This window comes from Orycteropus afer, unplaced genomic scaffold (assembly GCF_000298275.1).
Source record: "Orycteropus afer afer isolate SDZICR_OR568_19922 unplaced genomic scaffold, OryAfe1.0 scaffold00142, whole genome shotgun sequence".
NCBI classification, from domain to species: Eukaryota; Metazoa; Chordata; class Mammalia; order Tubulidentata; family Orycteropodidae; genus Orycteropus; species Orycteropus afer.
In genome coordinates, this window is record NW_006921729.1 from 6,800,246 (window position 1) to 6,824,567 (window position 24,322).

Genomic DNA, 24,322 nt, shown 5'->3' on the forward strand with positions numbered 1-24,322 from the left:
TAACTTGACTTCTGCTTCCATTGGTGTGGATTGTAGAACTAAGTAATATAAAATTTCAATCTTTTCTCCATTTATTGTGATGCTGCTTATTAGTCCCCTTGTGAGGATTTTTGTTTTCTTTATATTGAAGTGTAATCCATACTGCAGACTGTAGACTTTAATCTTCATCAGTAAGTGTTTCAAGTCATCCTCACTTTCAGCAAGCAAAGTTGTGTTGTTAGCATACTGCAGGTTGTTCACGAGTGTTCCTCCAATCCTGATGCCACGTTCTTCTTCACATAGTCCAACCTGATTATTTGTTCAGCATACAGATTGCATAAGTATGGTGAGAGGATACAGCCCTGATACACTCCCTTCTTGATTTTAAAGCATGCTTTTTGGTTTAGAGTCCCCCTGTTCTGTTCAAACAACAGTCTCCTGGTCTATGTACAAGTTTCTCATGAGAACAATTAAGTGTTCTGGAATTCCCATTCTTCTCAATACTATCCATAATTTGTTATGGATGGCTCTGTAAATTTAAAAACTACTCTAAATAATAAAATCTTTTTTTTTTTTTTTTTTAAAGTGACCCTTGTGCTCTCTTTTTACCATGCGAGGTGGTAAGAGCAAGCCTGACATTGAGGACCCACCTCCAAAGTTGAACATTTCAGAAGACTCAGTATCCCCTCGACTGATATTACAGAGGCTGCTGATGGATGCTCCCCAGCATCCTCACTTCAAGGACAGGGTAGAGAACTTGCACCTCTATGACACAGGGAAGAAAACAAGGTCAAAAAAAGGAGAAGTGAAAGCTTAGGATCATAAATCTTCTATTTTTTACAGAGAAGAGATAGCCAGGCAATTGGAACGAAGCAGGAGTGCCAGCCCCAATCTCATTAAAAAGCAGAGCCTTCCTGGAGAACAGGTGTTTTATAAAGGTATTGAGTGTGGTAGACATTTCAACCAATATTCAGACCTTCACCAGCACCAAAGAATTCACACTGATAAGAAGCTCTAGCAATGCAAAGAATGCAGGAAAACCTTTAGATATAACTCAAAGTCGTCACGGCATCAGAAAATCCACTCATCCTGACATGAGTAAGATCAGAAAATCTTACTCATGTCAGGAATGTAGACAAGCCTTCAGTCAAAATTCCCACCTTCTTCAGCATCAGAAACTTCATGGTGGTGAGAAGCCCTACAAATGTAAGGACTGCGGGAAAACCTTCAGCTATGACTCAAAACTGATTCAGCATCAGAGGATCAACACTGAAGAGAAACCCTTTAAATGTAAGGAGTGTGGGAAGGCGTTCAGGTATAGCTATGATTGCATTCTTCACGAGTGAATTCGCACTGGGGAGAAGCCCTATGAATGTCAGGAGTGTGGGATTGCATCCTTCCTGAATGAATTCACACTGGGGAGAAGCCCTATGAATGTCAGGAATGTGGGAAAAAGTTCAGTCCTGATTCAGTCCTGATTGAGCACCCCAGGATCCACATTGGGGAGACACCTTGTGAATGTAAAGAGTGCAGAAAGGCCTTCCACCAGAGTTGGGTATTTCCTCAGCACCAGAGGGTCCACACTGGGGAAAAACTCTATATGTAATGAATGTTGGAAAACTTTCAGTTGTAGCTCACACTTTATAGTACATCAGAGAATCCACATAGGGGAGAAACCATATGAATGCCAAGAGTGTGGGAAAGCATTCAATCAGAAAACCACCCTGATTCAGCATCAGTGAGTTCACACTGGGGAAAAACCTTATGAAGCCTTCAAATGGAGTGCAAGCTATATTCAACATCAGAAATTGCATACTAGGAAGACACCTGTCCAAGTCACAGAGCCATCAGCAGTGGAGCCCCACTGTCCCCCTGCTCTGCTTCCACTATGTCACAGTCTCCCCCATCATCTCCATGTGCTGTGGAAGTCCTACCTCTATGCCTCTCTTCATGCTGTTCCCCTCATCTGAAATGACCACTTCTTCACCTGTCCAAATAGTACATTTCTTTCAGAATCTTGCTTCTCCTGGGAAGTCAGCCCCCCAGTAACCTGAACTCTCTCTCTCCCTCCCCATAAGCTCTCTCATCCTGCATCTCAACTCCCATTGTACCTAGAGTTATCCAGATCATGTCTTTATTGATAATCCTAGCGTCCTGTGTAAGTCATTATTGCTTTCCCAACTCCATTTTTTTAAATTATACTTAAGGACTATGTTTGATCATTTTCTTTTATCCCCTGGGTAAGAAGTGACAGTGTTTGTTCTTTATAGTGTCCAGTTTTGACCATTAGTTTGCACCTGCCTTCTGGGGCTACTGGAATTAGAAGAGTTTGCAGAGCACTTTGGGTTTTAGGGGATTATGACATTATGGTGAGATGGACTATTGTAATTAGGGAAATAAGAGAAATGCAAAATCCCGTTGTTGTTATATGCCATCAAGTCAGTCTTGACTCACAGTGACCCTACGTACAACAGAATGAAACATGCTCGGTCCTACACCATCCTCAGAATTGTTGCCATGCTTGAGCCTGTAGTCACAGCCACTGTGTCAATGTATCTCATTAAGGGCCTTCCCCCTTTCCCTGATCCTATGCTTTAACTAGCATGATATCCCTCTCCAGGGACTGGTCCTTTCTCATAACATGACCAAAGCAACAAAGCCCATAGAAGGAGGTACTCAGAAAAAGCCTTCAGAGATTACATTATGATGTAATGGTCTTTTGGTAGACCATCGAGGCCCACTGTGGGGAATCTGAGCCTTGGAATTTTGTATTACTCTGATAAATACCATTATGAGGGTCCTGTGTAATTATGCAGTAGAACAAGAAAATAATGAGTGAAAAGAATCTGATGTGGTGAGTAGGCATTGAAAACAACAATGTAAAATTATGTTTCTAAACTTGATTGGGAGATTTGTTTTTTCTGTGTGGGTTCCTTTTTATTCCCATCCACATGATTAATTTCAATGCCCACTCAAATATGTAGGGACCTATACTAGTAGTCCATAGGAGCCCTGGTGGTATGTGGCTAAGCATTTGGCAGCTAACTGCAAGGTTGATGGTTCAAACTCACCAGCTGCTCTGTGGAAGTAGGGTGTAGCAGTCTGCTTCCTTACGGATTTACAGCCTTGAAAACCCGATGGGACAGTTCTCAGTTCTTACAGGGTCACTATGACTCAGAATCGACTCAACAGCAATAGGTTTATACTAATAGTCCACACCTGCCCTTTCTTCTCATGGAATGTAGAAGATTTAGACACTTTTGGGATACTAGGGTAGTTGAAAGTGAATCTGGGAGTCCCTGAGAGGCAGAGATGGTTAACCGCTGGGCTGCTAACCAAAAAGTAGGTGATTAAAACCCAGTCAGAGGCACCTCAGAAAAAAAGGGCTGAAAATCTGCTTCTGAGAGGTCACAGCCATGAAAACCCTGTGGAATGCAGTTCTGTTCTACACACATGGGTTTGCCATGAGTCAGACTTGAGTCAGTGGCAGATGGCTTTTTTTGTTTTTTGGTTGCTTGTTTTTTGTGAATTTAGAACGAACAGGAGGAGGACTGCAAAACTTATGGGACTCTTAAATGCTTTGAATTTTTTGTGCCAGTCCTTGGTAGGTAGATGGTTTATCATATAAATAAAAAAACACAAACCTTGATCATGATAGTAGATTCCAGAGATACATCCCAAAGTAAGATTTTGGCCTTTTATCAATGAATAGAGGCCCACAAAGAATAATTCTTTGTGTATGATACAGGGAATGTCATATCTCTGACTCAATGGTTGGGGGGAAGGGAAGCAAAACATCAACAAATCTTATAGTCAAGAAGGAAAATGTAAAAGACTGCTTCTGTAATGCTTAGTAAGAACCAAGGGCCAGACACTCAAGGACTAATGGAATTGATTTTAAAAATAGGTTTTAGGCTTAGAATATGGATATTGGATAAATTATTGCAAAATGAAAGAAAACAGGCTGATTGAGTGGGAGGAAAGGGATTTCCTTAGAAGAAAGCCTGAGTTCTTAAAGCCAGGCCAAGACAGTATATAAAGGAATAAGATATCCTATCAATTGTCCCTACAGATGTGACTAAACATCTTCATTATTTGAGAGTATGCTCCAGCAACAGAAGGAAGAATGAGGAGATACTGTATCCAGGACATCATGGTTCCACTGTCAGAAAATAGTGACGACTTAGGATAGCTGTGCAGCAGGGCTGGAAACTGCCCTTATATCAAAGAGAGTGTGGAAATTTAAAGATACCATAAAGTCAAGTAGTGGAAAGGCAATAAAAATGTCACACAAACCAACAGTGCACAATAAAGGAAATGTAATCTTAGTCTACCATTTGGCTCTGCAGCCAAAAAACCTCTGGGTGGGCTGAACTGCTAAACTTTCAATTAGTAATCCAGACTTAAATCCAATTTAATTGCCAACCTCTGGATTAGCAGTTCAGCACCTACCCACTAGCCACTGAGTTAGTAATCCATTGCTTAACTGTGCTTCTCAGGGACTCCTCCTGGGAAGTGATCTAGTATGCCTAGCGATCTATTTCTGAAAAATCAGTCACTGAAAACTTGATGGAACACAGTTTTACTCTGACACATATGGGACTGCCATGAGTCAACTGACTTGAAGGAAATTTTTTTTTCCTCCCGTTTGTTGTCATGGTGCCGTCAAGTCGTCTCTGACTTATAGTGATCCTATGCACAGCAGAACAAACACTGCCCAGTCCCACGCCAGCTCCATGATCATTGCTGTACTTGAGACCACTGCCGCTGCCACTGTGTCAATCCATCTCATTAAGGGCCTTCTCCTCTTTCTTCGACCCCCTCCACCTTACCAAGCATGACATTCTTCTCCAGGGAATGGTCCCTTCTAACAACATGACCAAAGTAGGTGAGACAAAGTCTGGCCATTCTTGCTTCTAAGGAACATTCCAGCTGCACTTCTTCCAGGACAGACCTGTTGGTTCTTTTAGCAGTCCACAGTACTCTCAGCATTCTTCGCCAACACCACAGCTCAAAAACATCAATTCTTCTTTGGTCTTCCTTATTCATTGTCCAGCTCTCACATGCATGAAATTACCATACTTTATGTTAGGTGCACCTTAGTCTTGAAGGAGACATCTTTGCTCTTCAGCACTTGAAAGAGGTTCTTTGCAGCCAATTTTCCCAGTGCTATATGTCGTCTGATGTCCTGACTGCTGCTTGCACTGGCATCGATTGTAGAACCAAGCAAAGTGAAGTCTTTGCAACTTCAATCTTTACTCCATTTATCGTAACACTGAGGATTTTTGTTTTCTTTATATTGAGACATAATACATACTGCAGACTGTATTCTTCACACTTCATCAGTAAGTACTTCAAGTCATCCTCACTTTCAGCAAGCAAAGTTGTGTCATCAGCATATTGAAAGTTGTTAACGATTCCTCCTCCAATCCTGATGCCATGTTCTTCTTCATGTAGTCCAGCTTCTCGGATTATTTGCTCAGCATACAGATTGAATAAGTATGGGGAAAGGATACAACCCTGACACGCTCCCTTCTTGATTTTAAACCATGCAGTGTCCCCTTAGTCTATTTGAATGACAGCCTCCCGGTCTATGTACAGGTTCCTCATGAGTACAATTAAGTGTTCTGGAATTCCCATTCTTCTCAATGTTATCCACAATTTGTTATGATCCACACAATCAAATGCTTTGTCAGTCAATAAAACACAAGTAAACATCTTTCTGGTATTCTTTGCTTTGAGCCAAGATCCATCTGACATCAGCAATGATATCCCTTGTTCCATGTCCTCTTCTGAATCTGGCTTGGACTTCTGGAAGTTCTCTGTCAATATACTGCTGCAACCATTTTGAATTATCTTCAGCAAGATTTTACTTGCATGCAATATTAATGAGATTGTTCGATAATTTCCACATTCTTTGGGATAACCTTTCTTTGGAATGGGTACAAATACGGATCTCTCCCAGCCAGCTGGCTAGGTAGCTGTCTTCCAAATCTCTTGGCACTCTTGAGTGAGTGCCTCCAGTGGGTCATCTGTTTGTTGAAACATCTCAATGGGTATTCCGTCAATTCCTGGAGCCTTGTTTTTCCCCAACTCTTTCAGTGCAGCTTCCACGTCTTCCTTCAATATCATTGGTTCTTGAACATATGCCACCTCCTGAAATGGATGAAGATCAACCACTTCTTTTTGGTACAGTGACTTTGTATTCCTCCCATTTTCTTTTGATGCTTCTTGCATCAGTCAATATTTTGCTCATAGAATCTTTCAGTATTGCAACTTGAGGCTTAAAAGTTTTTTCTCAGTTCTTTCAGTTTGAGAAATTCCAACAGTGTTCTTTCCTTTTGGTTTTCTAACTCCGGGTCTTTGCACATTTCATTATAGTAATTGGCTTCATCTGTTCGAGCTGCCCTTTGAAATCTGTTCAGCTCTTTTGTCTTGCCATTTCTTCCATTTGCTCTAGCTATTCTTTGCTCAAGAGCAAGTTTCAGAGTCTCTTCTGACATCCATTTTGGTCTTTTCTTTCTTTCTTGTATTTTTAATGACCTCTTGCTTTTTTCATGGATGATGTTCTTGATGTCATCCCACAATTCTTTGGGTTTTTGGTCATTGGTGTTCAATGCATCAAATTTATTCTTTAGATGGTCTCTAAATTCAGGAGGGATATATTCAAGGTCATATTTTGGCTCTCATGGACTTCTTTTAATTGTCTTCAACTTCAAGTTGAACTTGCATAGAAGCAGTTGACAGTCTGTTCCACAATCAGGTCCTGGCCTTGTTTTGGCTGAAGATATTGAGCTTTTCTATCACCTTATGCCACAAAATTAGTCAATCTGATTCCTGTGTACTCCATCTGGTGAAGTCCACGTGTATAGCTGCCATTTGTGTTGTTGAAAAAAGGTATCTGAAATGAATAAGTCGTTGGTCTTGCAAAATTCTATCATGCAATCTCCAGTGTTATCTCTGTCATCAAGGGCAAAATTTCCAACTACCAGTGATTCTTCTTTGTTTCCAACTTTTGCATTCCAGTCACCAGTGATAATTAACACATCTTGATTGCACATTTGGTCAATTTCAGACTACAGAAGTTGATAAAAATCTTCAATTTCCTCATCTTTGCCTTTGGTAGTTGGTGCATAAATTTGAATAATTGTAGTATTAACAGTTCTTCCTTGTAGGTGTATGTGTATTATCCTATCACCGACAGCACTGTACTTCAGATCTTGAAACATCCTTTGTGATGATGAATGCCACACCATTCCTCTTCAAATTGTCATTCCCTGCATTGTCATATGGTTATCTGATTCAAAATGGCCAAAACCAGTCCATTTCAGCTCACTAATGCCTAGGATATCAACCTTTATGCGTTTCATTTCATTTTTGACAAGTTCCAATTTTCCTAGATTCATACTTCATACATTCCATGTTCCAATTATTAATGGATGTTTGCAGCCGTTCTTCTCAATTTGAATTGTGCCATGTCAGCACATGGAAGTCCTGAAAGATTTACTTTATCCATTTCATTAAGGTTGGTTCTACTCTGATGAGGCAGCTCTTTCCTAGTCCTATTTTGAGTGCCTTCTGACCTAAGGGGCTGGTCTTCCTGCACTGTGTCAGACAATGTTTCTGCGCTATTCATAAAGTGCCCAGTAATGTATCAGACAGTGTTTCTCTGCTATTCATAAGGTTTTCCCTGGCCACTTTTTTGAGAAGTGGATGGCTTCTTCCTTCCTCCTGGTCTGTCTCAGTCTGCAAGTTGCATTGAAGCCTATGCACTATGTGCAACCCTGCTGGTGCTTAAAACACCAGTAGCACAGCCTCACAGCAACATGCAAGCCTCATTGCTATGACAAACTGACAGACAAGTTTGTCTCCCTTAGCTGTTGGAAACCTCTGCACCCTCCCCTTATCTAATTTCTACCTGGATCCTGCCACTTTGTGGCCCCCAACACCCTCCTCCTCCCTTTCCTGGCTCTGGTGGCTGGGTCCTGCCTGCCTCCCATCCCTTACCTGGATCCTGTGGCTTTTGTGGTCTCTGGCACTCTCCCCCTCCCTTTCTTGGCTCTAGGGGTTGGGTCCTGCCTGCCCACCCCCACACTCCTTGTTTAGATTCCTTTTATTTCTTGTTGGTGACTGAATGTACTGGCTAGAACCATCATTTCAATGTTGAATAAACGTGGTGGAAGTGGCTATCTTTCTTGATCTTAGGGTAAAAACATCACTCTTTTGCTATGAAGTATGATGTTTATATTAGGTTTTTTTGTTTTTCTGTAGATGCCCTTTATCAAGTTCAGGAATGCTCTTTTATTACTAGTTTGCTGAAAGTTTTAAAAATCAGGAATGGATGTTTGAGTTTTGTCAAATGCTTTTTCCCCATCTTTTTAGATGGTCACATTATTTTCCTTTCTTAATTTGTTAGTATGAATTTCATTGATTTTTTTGAAAAAAATGATAAACCAACCCTGCATTCTTGGGATAAAACTCACTTGGTCATGATGATTTAATATATGTGGGAACTGATTTGCCAAAGTTTTGTCTAGAACTGTCATATCTATGTTCTTATTGATCTGAAGTTTTCTTATAATGTTTTTGTCTTATAGACACTCCTTGTTTAGATTCCTTTTATTTCTTGTTGGTGACTGAATGTACTGGCTAGAACCATCATTGAGTTGGGAAAAATTCCTTCCTCTTCAATATTTTGGAAAAGTTTATGTAGAATTAATTGTATTCTTTCTTAAATGTTTGGTAGAATTCACTAGTAAAACCATCTAGCATGGAGATTTCTTTATTGGAAGTTTTTTTTTTAATAATTTTATTTTTTGTTGTGTTGAGAATATACACAGCAGAACAGACACGAATTCAGTAATTTCAACAGGTGCAATTCAGTGACATTGATTACATTCTAAGTTGTGCAACCATTCTCACTCCTTTTCTGCATTATTCCTCCCTCATTAGCATAAATTCACTATCCTCTGAGGTTACAATCTAATCTTTCGAATTGCTGTTGTCAATCAGATCCCATATAGATAGGTTTTAAAAGAGCATAATGCTCAAGGTAGACATTCTTTGGGTATTAAGCTAAGTTACCATTTGATTTTAAGATTTCAGGGGATATTTTGGTTTAAGGTTTAAAGATTATCTCAGGGCAAGAATTTCAGGCATTCATCCATGGCTCCAGAAAGTCTTGGTTCTATGATTATCTGAAGTTCTGTTCTACTTTTTCCCCCTTTGGATCAGGATTCTTTATAGACTTATTGATTAAAACATAAAGTAGTGGTAGCCAGTCACCATGCAGTTCTGCTCTCACGGTAAAGGAGGCAGTTGTTCACAGAGGCGATTAGGCACACATTCTTCTTCCTCCTCCTGTTCCTGACTCTCTTTTTCCCTTTGTTCCTCCAAGTGAACAGAGACCAGTTTTTCCTTGGATGGCCACTTATAAGCTTTTACAACCCCAGGTATTAGGAAACAAACTAGGAGACAGAATAGAAGCACTATATGTGCTATTAGAACAATAAACTGAGATATCCTATGAAACCATGAGCCTAAATCTCCAAATCAAGAAACCAAAACCCATTAATTGTTTGGTTGTACATAAGCAGCCCTAGCAGCTGCTCTAATTGACTCAACGGCAGTGAGTTTGGGTTTTTTTTGGTTGTAACTCTATCTATGACACTTTTGCCAATTCAGTTTTACAGACAGAACTTGACAGCAATTAATCGACTGTGCAACCCTACCTTTAATCAATGCAATTTTTCTATCACTGTAAACTGAAACTCTGTGCTCCACAGCAATAACTCCTTTTTCCCTTTTCTCTTGCCCCTGGTGACCACTAATAAACTTTGCCCTCTATACATCTGCCTGTTCTTGTCTTTTTATATAGGTGAGGTCATATAATATTTGTTCTTTTGTGACTGACTTATTTTACTTAGCAAGTGTTCAAGTTTCATCCATATTGTAACCTTTGTTGGAAGGATTTTAAATACAGATCCACTTTCTTTGATAGAGATGGGCCTATTCAACTTATCTATTTCTTGAGTGTGAGCTTTGGTAATTTGTGTTTTTTCAAGGAGTTTGTCCATTTCATTTAAGTTGTAGAAATTACTGACATAAAATTGTTCACAATATTTCTTTATTATCCTCTTATTACCTGCAGGGATATCATTTTTTACATTATTAATACTAGTAATTTATATACTAGTATATATATATATATTTTCCTGAGCAATCTGGCAAGACGTTTTATCTATTTTATTGATCTCTGAAAGAATCAAATTTTTTTCCCTACTGTTTTAGATCCACTTTGATCTTTATTTCCTTTCTTCTGTTTACTTTGGGTTTAATTTGCTGCTCTTTTTCTAGTTTCTGTGGTCATTGACTTGAGACCATTCTTTTCCAATATAGATGTTTAGTGCTTTAAATTCTCCCCAAAGTACTGCTTTAGTAGCATCCCACATATTCTGATGTACTGTGTTTTAATTTTCATTCAGTTCAAAATACTTGATGTTCTTTTTGATTTCTTCTTTGATCCATTTGTTAGTCAGAAATGTGTTAGTTTCCAGATTTTTGGGAATATTCCAAGGATCTTTCTGCTATTTCTAGTTTAATTCCATTGTAGTCAAACACACTTTGTATGATTTGAATCTTTTTAAGTTTGAGACTTTATAAGTCAGATTGTGGTCTATCTTGGTAAATGTTTCTTTTAGGCTTGAGAAGAATGTGTATTTTGTTGCTATTGGATGGTGTTATCTTAGTTACCTAGTGCCACTGTACCAGAAATACCATAAAAGGCTGTTTTTAACAAACAGAAACTTACTCACTTACAGTTTAGGAGGCTAGAGATTCAAATTTAGGGTGCCAGTTCTATGGGAAGGCTTTCCTTCACTGTAGGCTCTGGGGGAATGTCCTTGTCTCCTTTCAACATTTGTGGGCCCAGTGTTCCCTAGACATTTCCATGTGTCTTTGCATCAATCTTCCCTTGGGTCTAGGCAGCTCTCAGTGCAGGGTTCTTGGGTCTAAAGGATGGCCTCTGCTCCCAGCTCTTTTCTCTTGGTGGTATTGAGGCTCCCTTCTCTCTCCTGTAAGATAAATGGTGATGTAGGCCATGCTCCAGAGAAACTGCCTTTACATCTGATCAGGGCTGTGACCTGAGTAGGGATGTTGCATCCCACCTTAATTCTGCTTTTTTATCATAACAAACAAATCCTATTACTGCCTCATTAACCACAGGCAGAGATTGGGATTTACAACACATAGCACAGTTACATCAGATCAGAAAATGGAGGAAAACCACACAATACTGGAAATCATGGCCTAGCCAAGTTGAAACATATTTTTTGGAGACACAGTTCAATCCATGACAGATGGAATGTTCTATAGATGCCTACTAGGTCAAGTATATTCGTAGTATTGTCCAGGTCTGCTATATCCTTGCTGATTTTCTCTTTACTTGTTGTATCAGTTATTGAGAAAACAACAACAAACAACAACCAAACTCACTGCCATCGAGTCAATTCCGACTAATAGCAACCCACTTTGGGTTTCCAAGATGGTAAATCTTTACAGAAGTAGATTTCCCAGTCTTCCTTTCATGGAGTGGCTAGTGGGTTTGAACTGCTAGCCTTCTGGTTAGCAGTCCAATGCCTTAGGCACTATGCCATCAGAGCTCCTTAGTTATTGAGAAGGGGTACTGAAATTGCCAGATAAAATTATGGATTTGTCTGTTTCTCCTCTCAGTTTTATCAGGTTTTTCTTCATGTATCTTGAAGATCTATTAAAAGGTGTATAATTAGAATCATTGCGTCTTTGTGATAATCAATCCATTTATAGTTATGAAATTACCTTCTTTATCCCTGTTAATATTCTTTGCTCTGAAATCTACATTGTCTTAATACATCCAGTCCAGCTTTCTTTTGACTAGTGTTAGCATGTACAATGTTTTTTACATTTAACCTATGCCTATCTTTCTATTTAATGTACATTTCTTAAAGAGAACATATTTTTTGCTTTTTTTTAAAAAAATCTAATCTGATAATGTTTGTATTTTATTTGGGATATTTAGACTATTTACCATTTATGTGTAACCATATATGGTTATATTTGAATCTATCATTTTTTTTCCCCCTCTGTATTTGTTCCATCTTTCTTTGTTATTCTTTTCCCCTCTTTTCCACCTTCTTTTGGCTCTATGGAGTATTTTTTATGATTCCATTTTTTTGTCCTTTCTTTGCTTATTTATTACATTTTTATTTTAGAAATTGCTTTAGGATTTATAATATATATCTCTAACTTATCACAGTGTAGCTTTAAATAATACTACTACTTTAATATGAAACTCTATCACAATATACTTCTGTTTTTCCTTTCATAGCCTTTATGCTATTGTCATGTATTTTATATCTATCTGCATACATATAAATCCCATGTTATATTGCTGTTCAAGTTCACTAATCTTTTCTTCTGGAATGTCTATCTAATTTGCCATTAATCTCATGAAGTATATTATTTATCTCAGACATTGTATTTTCCATATCTAGAATTATATTCGTTTTTTTTTCTTTGTCTTTCATATTCCTATTTAACCTTTGAATATATACATTTACAACAATTATTTTAATGTCCTTCTTTGCCAATTCTAATCTCTTTGTTAGTTTTGACTTCATTTTGATTAATTATTTTCCTTATTACAGGTCATGTTTTCTTTTTGTGAACACTTTGTTGTGTTTTAGGTGAAACTAGTTTCCCGATCAACAATTCATACACAAATTGTTCCATGAAATTGGTTGCTAACTCCACAATGTGTCAGTAACTCTCCTCATTTCTGCCCTGCCTTCCCTGACCCCATCCCTCCAGTTCCCTGACCTTCCTTTCTTTCTCATCTTTGCTTTTGGGCAGATGTTGCTGTTTGGTTCTGTATGGCTGATTGTTCTAAGGAGCTCATTCCTCACGGGTGTTATTGTTTATTTTATGTTGTTGTTGTTGTTGTTTGCCATCGAGTCGGCCCCGACTCATAGCGACCCCTCCTTGGGTTTCCGAGGCAGTATCACTACAGAAGTAGGAATGCCCAACCTTCCTTCCGAGGAGTGGCTGGTGGGTTTGAACCGCCAGCCTTCTGGTTAGCAATCAAGTGCCTTAGGCACTATTTGGCATCAGGTAATTCACACTGGAAAGAAGCCATTTAAGGGTAAAGAATGTGGAAGAGGTTTAAGTTCAGACACAGCATTGATCCAGCATCAGAGAATCCACACTGGGGAAAAGCCCTATGAATGTAAGGAGTGTGGCAAGGCCTTCAGTAGCAGTAGCAGCTCTGTGTTCCTTCAGCACCACAGATTCCATACTGGGGAGAAATTCTATGAATGTAATGAATGTTGGAAGACTTTCAGTTGTAGGTCAAGCTTTATTGTTCATCAGCAAATGCATACTGGGGAGAAGCCCTATGAATGTAAGGAATGTGGGAAACATTTACGCTCTAACACAGCCTTGACTCAACATCAGAGAATCCACACTGGGGAAAAGTCCTGTAAATGTAAGGAGTGTGGGAAGGCATTCAATCAGAAAATCACTCTCATTCAGCATGAGCGATTTCACACTAGTGAGAAACCTTATAAATGTAAGGTGTGTGGGAAAACCTTCAGCTGGTGTGGAAGATTCATTCTGCACCAGAAACTACACATCCAGAAGACTCCTGCCCAAGAGTAGGGCTGTCCACTGTGAAGGCCTCTGTGCCCTCCTCTTTTTCTCACCATTTCATGCTTTTTTGTGTCAGTGTCATCACTGTGCCTCTGTGCCTCCTGAACTGTGCTCATTTTCACCCTTAAGCCTCTGTGCCCACAGTTCTGCATAGCTGGAATGCCTGCTTCTCTCTCTGTCCTGATAGTATGTTTAGTTCAGACTCTCCACGTCCATTATGAAACTTTCCTCAGATTGTCTGTGTCCCTCACATGAACTCTTTTTGTTGTTGTTGGAATGTTTTATTGTGGTTTAGTAGAAAGTTTACAAAGCAAATTAGGTTCTCATTCAACAACTTATACATAAATCACTTCATGATCTTGAAGTCCTCTCAATGCATCAGCACATCAGCACTCTCCCCTCTTTCACCCTGCATTCCTCATCTCCATTCACCCATCCTTCCTGCCCCTTCCTGCTTTCTGGATTTTGCTTCTTGGCAAATGCTGCCCTTTCAGTCTCCTATCATTAAATGTTCTGAGAAGAACATTCACATGAACTCTTTTTATGGTTGCAAAAGACAAAATTAAAAAAAAAAATCCCCAGAACTTATAACCATGAAAGGACGTGTAAGTTTCCAGATTGAAAGGGTCAACTAAGTGCCAGCAAGATGGACATGGAGGGAAAAATCACACCAAAGAACATCACTGTGAATTATCAAAACACCAGGTTTAAAGAGGAGAGCCTAAAATTTCCTAGAGAGACCAAAAAAAAAAAAAAACGGGTATAAAAATTGTATCGGATTTCTCAACTGCAACCTGAAATAGAGCTGACAATGGTATATGCTGTCAAAATTCTGAGGGAAAATTACTTTCTACCCTGGACTCTATACCCTCAAGTGTGGCAGTGGAATAAAGACATTTCCAAACTCTTTAGATCTCAAAACTTTTATCTCTTATAGCATCCTTTCTGAGACCACAAAAAAGAGAAAAATATATAGACACTCTATTAACCTGTGTATTAGAAGTCTCCTGAACTCAAAAACAGAGGGACCCTGCCCTTGTAAAGCAATCTACATCTTGGAGGGCATTCTCAATACTCTGCAAGCTTTCAGGGACCTACCTCAGGCACAATGCCCATTCTCCCTGCTGCTGTTTAAGTTCAGTTAAAGGTTTAAGTTCAGACACAGCCTTGATCTAGCATCAGAGAATCCACACTGGGGAAAAGCCCTATGAATTAATGTAAGGAGTGTGGCAAGGCTTTCAGTAGCAGCTCTGTGTTCCTTCAGCACCAGAGATTCCATACTGGGGAGAAACTCTATGAATATAATGAATGTTGTATATACTCAAGATACACCTATAACTCTATGGTTACTCTTTTACTACTTGCAGTCTGTGCCTTTGCATAAGTTGGGTATAACCATTTAGGGAGCCCTGGTGATGAAGTAGTTAAAGTGCTCAGTTGCTAATAAAAAGGTCAGTGGTTTGACTCCACCAGCTGCTCCATGGAAGAAAGCTGTGGCAGTCTGCTTCCATAAAGATTTACAGCTTTGGAAACCCTATGGGGCAGTTCTACTCTGACCTGTAGGGTTACTATGAGTTGGAATTGACTCGATGGCAGTACATACACACTTTGGGGCAAATGCAAGGCACCAGTCTTACATGAATCCATCTTCTTACTGTTGCAAGTGACCTCAAAGCAGGAAATATTTCCTTGCAACTTCATTAATTAATTATGATTATGAAGACCCTACTGTTATTTTCTGTTACCTGTAGAAATGAGAGAAGATGTAAACGTGTTCTGTTTTAGCATCCATTTTTGCAGACAGCTTGCCTTTGCCCAGTGCAGGAAGCAGAGGGTAGAGGTTAATAATATGGAGCCAGGTAGACTTTGGTTTCAATCCTGGTGTGTGATCTTGGTTAAATTAACAGAGACTCTGTGTATTTATTTCCTTATCTGTAAAATGCAGAGAATTTTCTTACCTCATAGGTTGTGGTAGCATAGTGGCTAAGACACTTGACTGCTAACCAGAAGGCTGGCGGTTCAAACCCACCAGCCACTCCTCAGAAGGAAGGTTGGGCAATCCTACTTCCGTAGTGATACTGCCTCGGAAACCCAAGGAGGGGTCGCTATGAGTCAGGGCTGACTCGACGGCACATAACAACAACAACAACATAGGTTGTGTTGAGGATTAAATGCATTAATGCACATAAGTTGCTTAGAACAGTCACAGGATCAAAAATAAAACAATGTTAGTTATTATAATGTCATTGATAGGTTCTGAGATAGGTATACCAATGAAACAGTCACCATGATAAAGATAATAAACTTAATCATCACTCCCAAAAGTTTCCTTGTGTGCGTTTTGTAGTCCCTCCCTTGCTCTCCTCAGGTAACCACTGATGTGCTTCCTGTGACTGTAGATTAGCTTTCTTTTGCTAGGATTTTATATAAATGTTATCACACTATATATACTCTCTTTTGTCTGGCTACTTTCAGCATAATTATTTTGAGATTCATCCATGTCATTGCATATATCAACAGTTGTTGTTGCTGGCCATTTGAGTTGTTTCTAGTTCTTGGCTATTACAAGTAAAGCTGCTATGGATGTTTGTATCTAATTCTTTATAAAGATATGTTCTTTCATTTCTCTTGGGTAACTACCTAGGAATGGAACGGTGGCATCCTAAGGTAAGCATGTATTTAATTTTTTAAGAGACATCAAAATTTTTACAAAGAGGTTGTGCCATTTTACATTCCCAACAACATACAAAAGTTCTCATCTTTGCCCGCCCTTAATATTGTCAGTCTTTTTAATTTTAGTGATTCTTGAGTCACTGGGCATGGGGCCTCAGGACCATAATCTCACGGGACAGTAAGGTCAATTGGCATAATCTAGTTAACAAAGACAATGTCTTACATCCTGCTTTGATTGGTGAGTAGTGATTGGGGTCTTAAAAACTTGTAAGCAGCCATCTAAGATGCAACTGTTGGTCTCTCCCCTTCCAGAACAAAGAGTGAAGAAAATCAAAGATACAAGAAAACAATTATTCCAGAGGCCTAAAGGATCACAGGAACCCCTGAGACCAGAAAAACTAGAATGATGCCTGGCTACCACTGTTGACCTCTCTGAAAGGGCTCACAATAGGAGGTCCTGGATAGAATGGGGGAAAAAATATGAAACAAAACTCAAAATTATAAAAAAGATCAGGCTTACTGGTTTGATGAATACTGGTGGAACCCTGAAAATATGGCCCTTAGTCACCCTTCAAGCTGGGAAATGAACTCAACCCGTGGCTCAACTTTTAGGCAGACGATAGGCCTATAAGATGAACAGTGATGCCAGGAGGCTATGCACTCATTAGAACAAATCAATCATGTAAGATTAAGAGTGCAGTATTTGCTTAGGTATAGAGCTAGAAAGGTGGAATGGGATGAGAAGGAAGAAGGGAAGTGATGGGTGTGGGAAGGAAGTGTGAAGAGTGCTCTTGCACTGTGCAGATTGCAGTGAATGTCACAAAAGTGAATGTGTGTGAATTGTTGAATGGAAAGCCAATTTGCCCTGTAAGGTTCACTCAAATCTCAATAAATTTTTTAATATTTTTTTAAAAATTTGTGATTCTAATAAGCATGTACTGCTATTCACTATAGTTTTCATTTGCATTTCCCTGATGATTAATTATGTTGAGCATATTTTTATGTTCTCATTTGCTTTCCATATATCCTCTGGTGAAATGTCTATTCAAATCTTCTCCCATGTTTTTGTTGGGTTGGCTTTTTTTTTTTTTTTTTCAAATTGAGCCTCAGAAGTTCTTTATATAGCATGGCTGCAAGACTTTTTGAGATATGTAATTTCCAAATATATTCTTCTAGTCTGTGCTTTGTCCTTTTATTCTCCTAAGAATGTCTTTTGAAGAGCAAATGATTTTAATTTTGATAACATCCAGTTTATCAGTTTATTCTTTTATGGATTATGCTTTTCATGTCCTATCTAAGAAATCTTTGCCTTGCCCAAGTTTAAGACAGTTTTCTATTTTTCCTTCTACAACTTTCATAGTTTTAGATTTTATACTTAGGTTTCTCATCCATTTTGAGCTCTGGAGTCAGTCCCAGAAATGGTTGGCCACTGGTATGGACCTGGATGCCTACAGGATGATCTCTGATTCCCAAGGCCTTGAGCTGTAGGAAGAGGGATGTGGGTGGGATTCAGTGCATGGTCAGTCTCACTCCTGGCTGTTTTTCTTCCCTTAGCTCCTGGGGTTCTTATATGCTAAGCCCAGAGGGTAGTGACTGAATCTAGGAGACATGGGGCTTGCTTCCAGCCTCTTTGCTTATACCTATCCATATCTTTAAGGAGTTCTGGTGACGTAGTGCCTAAGGCATTTGACTGCTAACCAGAAGATTGGCAGTTCAAACCCACCAGCCACTCTGCAGAAGAAAGATGGGGCAATCTACTTCTGTAAAGATTTACTGCCTCAGAAACCCAATGGGGGTCACTATGAGTTGGAACTAACTTGATGGCAGTGAGTTTTCTTTTGTTTGTTTTATCCAGTATCTTTGGAAAGGACTCAGAGGCCAACTTGGGGGGGGGGGCGGTGAGATACTAACAAATGCTTTTGGTATTGAACTCAGGTGAAGTTGGAAAGCTCATAATAACTGGGAGAGATTAATTTTGTTGAGTTTTAATTTACCTATAATTAAAGTGAATTTAAAATTGTGCATCACCACAATCCAGTTTTAGAACATTTCTATCACTCTGAAAAGATTCCTTTTGGCCATCTGCAGTCAGTTCCCATTTCCATCCTTAGTCCCAGGAAAACACTAATCTACTTTTTGTTTTTAGTTTTGTCTTTTGTAGACATACCATATAAACATAATCATATGTGATCTTTTGCTTCTGGCTTCTTTCACTAAGCATGTTTTTGACGTTCATCCATGTTGTACATATCAGTAGTTCTTTGCTTTTTATTGCTGGATGTTGTTGTTAGGTGCCGTCAAGTTGGTTGTGTCTCAGCAATCCTATATGCGACAGAAGGAAACACTGTCAGGTCCTGCACCATCCTTACAATCATTGCCATTCTTGAGCCCATCGTTGAAGCCACTGTGTCAGTCCATCTCATTGAGGGTCTTCCCCTTTTTCTGCTGACCCTCTACCAAGCATAATATCCTTCTCCATGGAGTGATCCCTTCTGACAACTTGACCAAAGTATGAGAGAGGAAATCTGGCTATTCTCGCTGCTAAGGAGCATTCTGGCTGCACTTCCTCCAAGACAGAATTATTCATTCTTCTTGCAGTCTATGACGCATTCAGTATGGATATACCACATTTTGTTTATCCTGCTGATGGACACTGGATTGTTCCCACTTTTTTATTATTATGTATGATGCTGCTAAAAAAATAATGCTGCTGTGAACATTTTTCTTAAGTCTTTGTGTGGATATGTCTTCATTATGCTTGAGTCGATACCTAGGATTTTTAGGGTAGATACCTAGAATTAATGGGTTGTACGCTATGAGCTGGGTCCGACTCAATGGCACGTAACAACAACATGGTAAACTAAGAGGATCTCTTGTGGTGTAGTGGGTAAGGCACTCAGCTTCTAACCAAAAGGTCAGTGGTTCAAAGCCATAGCTGCTCCACAGGAGAAAGATGAGGCTTCTGTAAAGATTTATAGGCTTGGAAATCCTATGTGGCCACTAAGAGTCGGAATCAAGTTGATGGCCATGGGCTTACAGTAAAGTGGCTGTATCATTTACGTTCTTGCCAGCAATATAAGAAGATTCCTGTTTCTCCAATCCTTACCAAAACTTGTCTTTTTGAGGTGGTATCTCATTGTGGTTTTAGTTTCCATTTCCCTAATAACTAATAATGTTGAACATTTTTTCATGGTGCAGTGTAGTAAATTACATAATAAGGCTTTTCTAGCCATACATAGTCTTTGTAAACTCCATGGTGGGATTTGCCATGAGCAACTGAGTAGCTCCTGATTGTTAAAGTTATCCACCTGGGGTATTTCTGTTGAGAGTGGCATGAAGCAATCTTTTGGGAAGTTCTCCCTCTCTCTCTTTCTCTCAGGTGTATAGAATTCTGATGTTGGGATTGGTTACTTTGACCACTCTGCCAGGCTCAAAAGGAGCCCTCCTAGAAGAAGAGAATCAATCATGCTGGCTGAGAGACTAAGAGATACACTGCTGAGAGAGACACGGGAGACAAGCACTACTGAGAGAGACACGAGAAACAAGCACGGCTGAGAGAGAGGTAAGAAAGACAAGCACTGCTGAGAAAGCTATGTGCTACTGAGAGAGACTGCTAGCTGCTTAGACGGCTGGCTGTGAGAGACTGAGTGTGTTCCTGAACTTGAATTGTAGCTTGTTGCTTCCCCAATAAAACCCGTAGTCTGTGAGTTCTGTGGGGCCACGGCAGTGAATGACTGAACCCAGCAGACGGGTAGTGGGTGCCATAGGAGGAATGGTTGGTGGCAAGGTTAGTAAGAGGGTTGGAGGGAGACAGCATGTCTGGCTTCACAGGAATAGGCCTTGGATTGCTGATGGTGATTCTGTCCTCCTCTTGTGGGGTTAAAGGAGGTCAGAAGATGCCACCTCCCTGCCCCTTTTGCACATGCCTTATTGCCATCAGTGTATCTTCTCTGGAGAAGTGTCTATTTAAAATCTTTGCTGTTTTGAAAAAAATGAGTGGAGGCTTATTAGGAATATACTGTTCTATAGTATGAGATTAACAAATTGTTCATATTAAGAACCAGATGATGAATATTTTTGGCTTTATGTGCCATGTCACAATACAGTGATCAATACACAGGGCTGTGTCCCAATAAAACGTTATGTTTATTCATAAAAATAGACAGCAGGCTGGATTTGGCCTGCAAACTATAGTTTATCGATCCCTGGTCTGTAGTTTAAGAAGAATGCTGAATGCCAACAGAGTCCCTAAAATGCATTAATTGCTCAGTGTATAAATGCTCAGATAAAAGAACAATTTCATGACATTACTTCAATGCCAAGAGACAAGACATGCTGTTTGAGCAACATTACTGCACAATATCAGCAGGACAGCCAACACCTATAGAATCATTCATGATTTGTTTCAACTTTGAATAAATACTGTCTGTACCTTTATGCAACATTCACTAAGATTTCTACTTATATTATCTCTTCAAAAGAAGTACAATTTTTTTCATTAACTTCTAATTCAACAAGAAAATCTCTGCAAGAAATTGCTATTGCTTCTGGAAGGGATTTACTTAAAATAGTCTTACTAGCAAGATTTCTTCAGAAGACAACTATTGCCTTGTGATTACTTGCATCCTTGGCTACGTAGTACAAAGGTGAGATATTTCGGTCTTTAATAATATCTATAACAGTACATGGAGCTATTTTTTTAATTGCATTTTGGCACCTGAAAATTTGCTTGCAATTTTGAAATCAGAAAATGCTTTTGATAGCAGTATTTTCAGTCATTTGAGCTCAAAGTGGAGAGCTGCTAGGGAAGGCTGTTACATGTTGTGATTGTTTCTAATTCATCTGAATTTCTTTTAATAAAAAATTATTAAAATCACTTTCTTTAGTACAAGCTGAGGAAATTATACATTGCATGCTTAGCTATTAGTATATGCCATTTTATATATGACTTTCCATCATATTTGATATTGAATAAACAATTGTATGTTGCACAAAGAGCTTCAAAAGGACCTTTTCCTGGTTTATTGGCCACAGTTGGAAAAACTCATCACAAAATTTACGGTTTCGTTTTGGCATTTTGAGATTCAAATATCCACACAAAAAATAGACTACTGCAACTACTACAAGAATTGAAAAGACTGAATTTGATGATCTCACAGCTGTGACAGTGTATCTATCACTCACAAGTCTGAATTCATACCTAATCATGAACTGGGATTAAACCATTGAAAAGGTTATGAATTTGCAAACTAATGATATATTGATTTCCATATCTGATCCCAAAAAGGTGAATTCCTCCCTAACAAAGCCAGAGCTGATCTGCCAGGTTTTGGGAAGGCTGGCATTCAGTGACTGAACTTTCAGAAGAGGAAGTGTTTAAGGGTTGGTAGACTTTTACCTGTGTTAGGGTAGAGTAAGGCTGTTTACTGTTTCTGTTTACCTGCTGACTTTCAAGCCACTAGAGTGAGGCACTTGCTGTCTGGCTGTTGTCCAGAAGCATGGGGCTATTACTGATTGGGCCACTAAGGACTGAGCATTTATCACTGATTGGTTAGTGTTCAGAAGTGAGGCAGTTGAGGACTGGGATTCAATATTGCATCAGTTAAGGGTAGTAACTTGTTCACAACTTGGGACTTTCATCAAAGAACAGTCTTTTCCTTTCTTGAATATGAAAAATAAGTACTTTTCTCAGTCCTTTTCTCTCTTCCCTCAGCCAAACCTGCAGGGGACACAGTTATAAAGTAGAAGAATGAATTTACAGCTAATTACCATTTATTTAAGTGCCAATTACTGTGGTAGAAAAACGCCAAGCTTTATAATTTACTGAAAAAAAGCTAAATACAGGGCATTTAGGACACCCTGACAAAGTCAAAACAAGTCTCAGGACAAAAATCATTAAGTATACTACGTGTTCCGTATGTATATACAGGGTACTTGGCAACTTTAATCACTGTCATTTTAGTTGTTAAATTAATTTATCTTAATGGCCTCACACGCATCTAGGTCTTAGGAAGGGAGAAAACTAAAAGGACAGATAGAGGGAGATCTCACTAACAGCAAGAAAGAACAACCAGGAGTGGAACTGGTCCTTGGACCCGAGATTCCTGCGTTGGACCTCCTTAACCCTGGAGAGAGAGTTCTAACACTGGCAGAGACGGCAGCAGAATCCGAGAGACTGAAGAGCTAAGTGCCTTTGGGCTGGAGGCTTGCTGGCATTGTAGGGTGCACCTATGGGCAGAGCTAAAAGAGCTTTGTAACACCTGTGCAAACAAGGTGGAGGGTAGGCTGAGAGCCAAAGAGAGGCGTGCCTACGGGCCTGACCAGGGGAGATTGTCCTGATGGGAGAATTGTACCCTTAACGTTCCTGAACCTGAACTATAACCTGTTGCTTCCCTAATAAACCCTATAATCGCTGCACCCCCAAAAGCTGGAATCTTCATGGTAAATGCCTGCATAATGCTTCAGGAAGGAAAACATCTACGTTTACTGCATGAATAATAAATTCTGCTGCGTGAAGGCCGAGTACCAGTCAAAAGAAAAGCCATGGTTATTTAAAGTCCTTTGAAGCCAGAAGCCGCAAAATGTAGATGAAGCTACCCAGAGTGTGACCCAGTGCACTCTTGAGCTCTATTAAAACATTTGTGGTTTAAAAAAAAAAAAAAAAAAAAAAAAAAAAAAAAAAAAACAGATGAAAACCATCGTTATCCTAAAGGCTGCCCAACTCAGGACCCAACGAGAATCCTTGAGTTGTGTGTCTAAAGATGACAAAAAAAAGGGCGCCATTTTCTTCATACCTGCACAGCCCAGGCTTCAGGTGACCCACGGAGTAACGGCGGCCGACAGGTGGAAGGGCTCTGGAGCCAAGCGGGGTGGTCCGTTAACTAGGGCTCAATTTGTGCACCGGACGAGGCGTCGCTGCACTGAGGTGCGGACTACCAGCCTCGAGGCGGTTCCAACTGAGGAAACACCGGCAGAGGGCACTGTGGCTCCGCGGCCCTAACTGGCGGTTCGGGCCGCAGCCTGCCTCAGCTACCCCGCCTCTTCCGTTGGGCGGGGCTAGTCACGTGGGCTCCTGGCCGCCGGGATGACCAAGATAGGTGGCCTCCGGGCGGCCTAGAGGGGCATTGGAAGTACTTTCGCTACCGGATCGGCTGTTAGTTACCACCTTCTAGGGGTTCCAAGTGGAAGAGCGTGGGTTTCAGCGAGTTCTACATGCCAGGTCCGCCCGAATTCGGCTCCCTTGCTGTCCCTGGCTGCTCGTCAGCTCACCTTTTCCTGAACTCGGTGCCAATGCCTGCCCGTTTCTCCTGACCCTGAGCCTAAGCGCTTGGGCCTCGCAAAAGCCACCCGAGGTGGCTGCGCTGTTTCTCGGGGCCGGGTCCCAGCTCCTTCTCACAGAGATGTGATCCTCTTTTCTTTCCTCAAGGGACTGGCCTGACCGCCTCCCGTGCCGGGTATTGACGTTTCTGATGTTTGGTATTGCCTACTCCCGGGGAATGTTCAGATCCTGGTCAGGTCTCTCTCTGGTCAGCATCTCCCCTGGGACACTTGAGTATCTTACCTCTGTCCACCTCTTTCTTCAGAAGCTCCTTTTTTTGGGGTCATTGTCGTGGCCCCTGTAAGGATTCTGTGAAACTTTCCATTTGTATAGAACCAACACTAAAGACAGGGTTCTTGGATCCTTTAGTCCGCCTTAGGTGAATGGCATTCAGCATGCTCCTCAGACTGAGCAGGGCGATGGAGGATTGTCCTGAGGTAACAGGCAGAGCAATTTATGATGACGTTGGGGGTGATTCGCACAGGAATAGCAAGGGGGGACCTGACAGTGATTAATAGTGCTAGGAACAAGGACACTGGGAAGGCCAGAAGTGGCTGTGGGTGATGTTGGACAGGGTCCATTGCTCTCATGACTCTTCTTCTCTTAGCTTCTAAGGTTCTTGATTTTCCAATCCCAGAAGACAGTGCATGAAGCCAGGGGACATCAGCT

General features: G+C 40.3%; 2 protein-coding genes across 2 annotated transcripts; both read left to right on the forward strand.

The window, feature by feature from the left end:
• Window positions 1-589: 589 nt before the first annotated feature.
• On the forward strand, window positions 590-1,949 carry LOC103201137 (zinc finger protein 619). The gene is given in 4 exon segments (XM_042781638.1): window positions 590-727; window positions 1,149-1,318; window positions 1,381-1,578; window positions 1,580-1,949. Coding segments are annotated over 4 exon segments (876 nt in total).
• Window positions 1,950-2,107: 158 nt separating this feature from the next.
• ZNF620 (zinc finger protein 620) lies at window positions 2,108-13,671 on the forward strand. The gene is made up of 2 exons (XM_007945762.1): window positions 2,108-2,137; window positions 13,126-13,671. The coding sequence occupies exons 1-2, from the start codon at window positions 2,108-2,110 to the stop codon at window positions 13,669-13,671; spliced, it is 576 nt and encodes a 191-aa protein (XP_007943953.1).
• The last annotated feature ends 10,651 nt before the right edge of the window (window positions 13,672-24,322 follow it).

Excerpts from the sequence above, each read along its gene's own strand:
- ZNF620 (XM_007945762.1), top strand. The coding sequence starts at position 2,108 with ATGTCTTTATTGATAATCCTAGCGTCCTGT. Across the intron at positions 2,138-13,125 it reads TGATAATCCTAGCGTCCTGT|GTAATTCACACTGGAAAGAA; the intron begins GTAAGTCATTAT and ends ATTTGGCATCAG.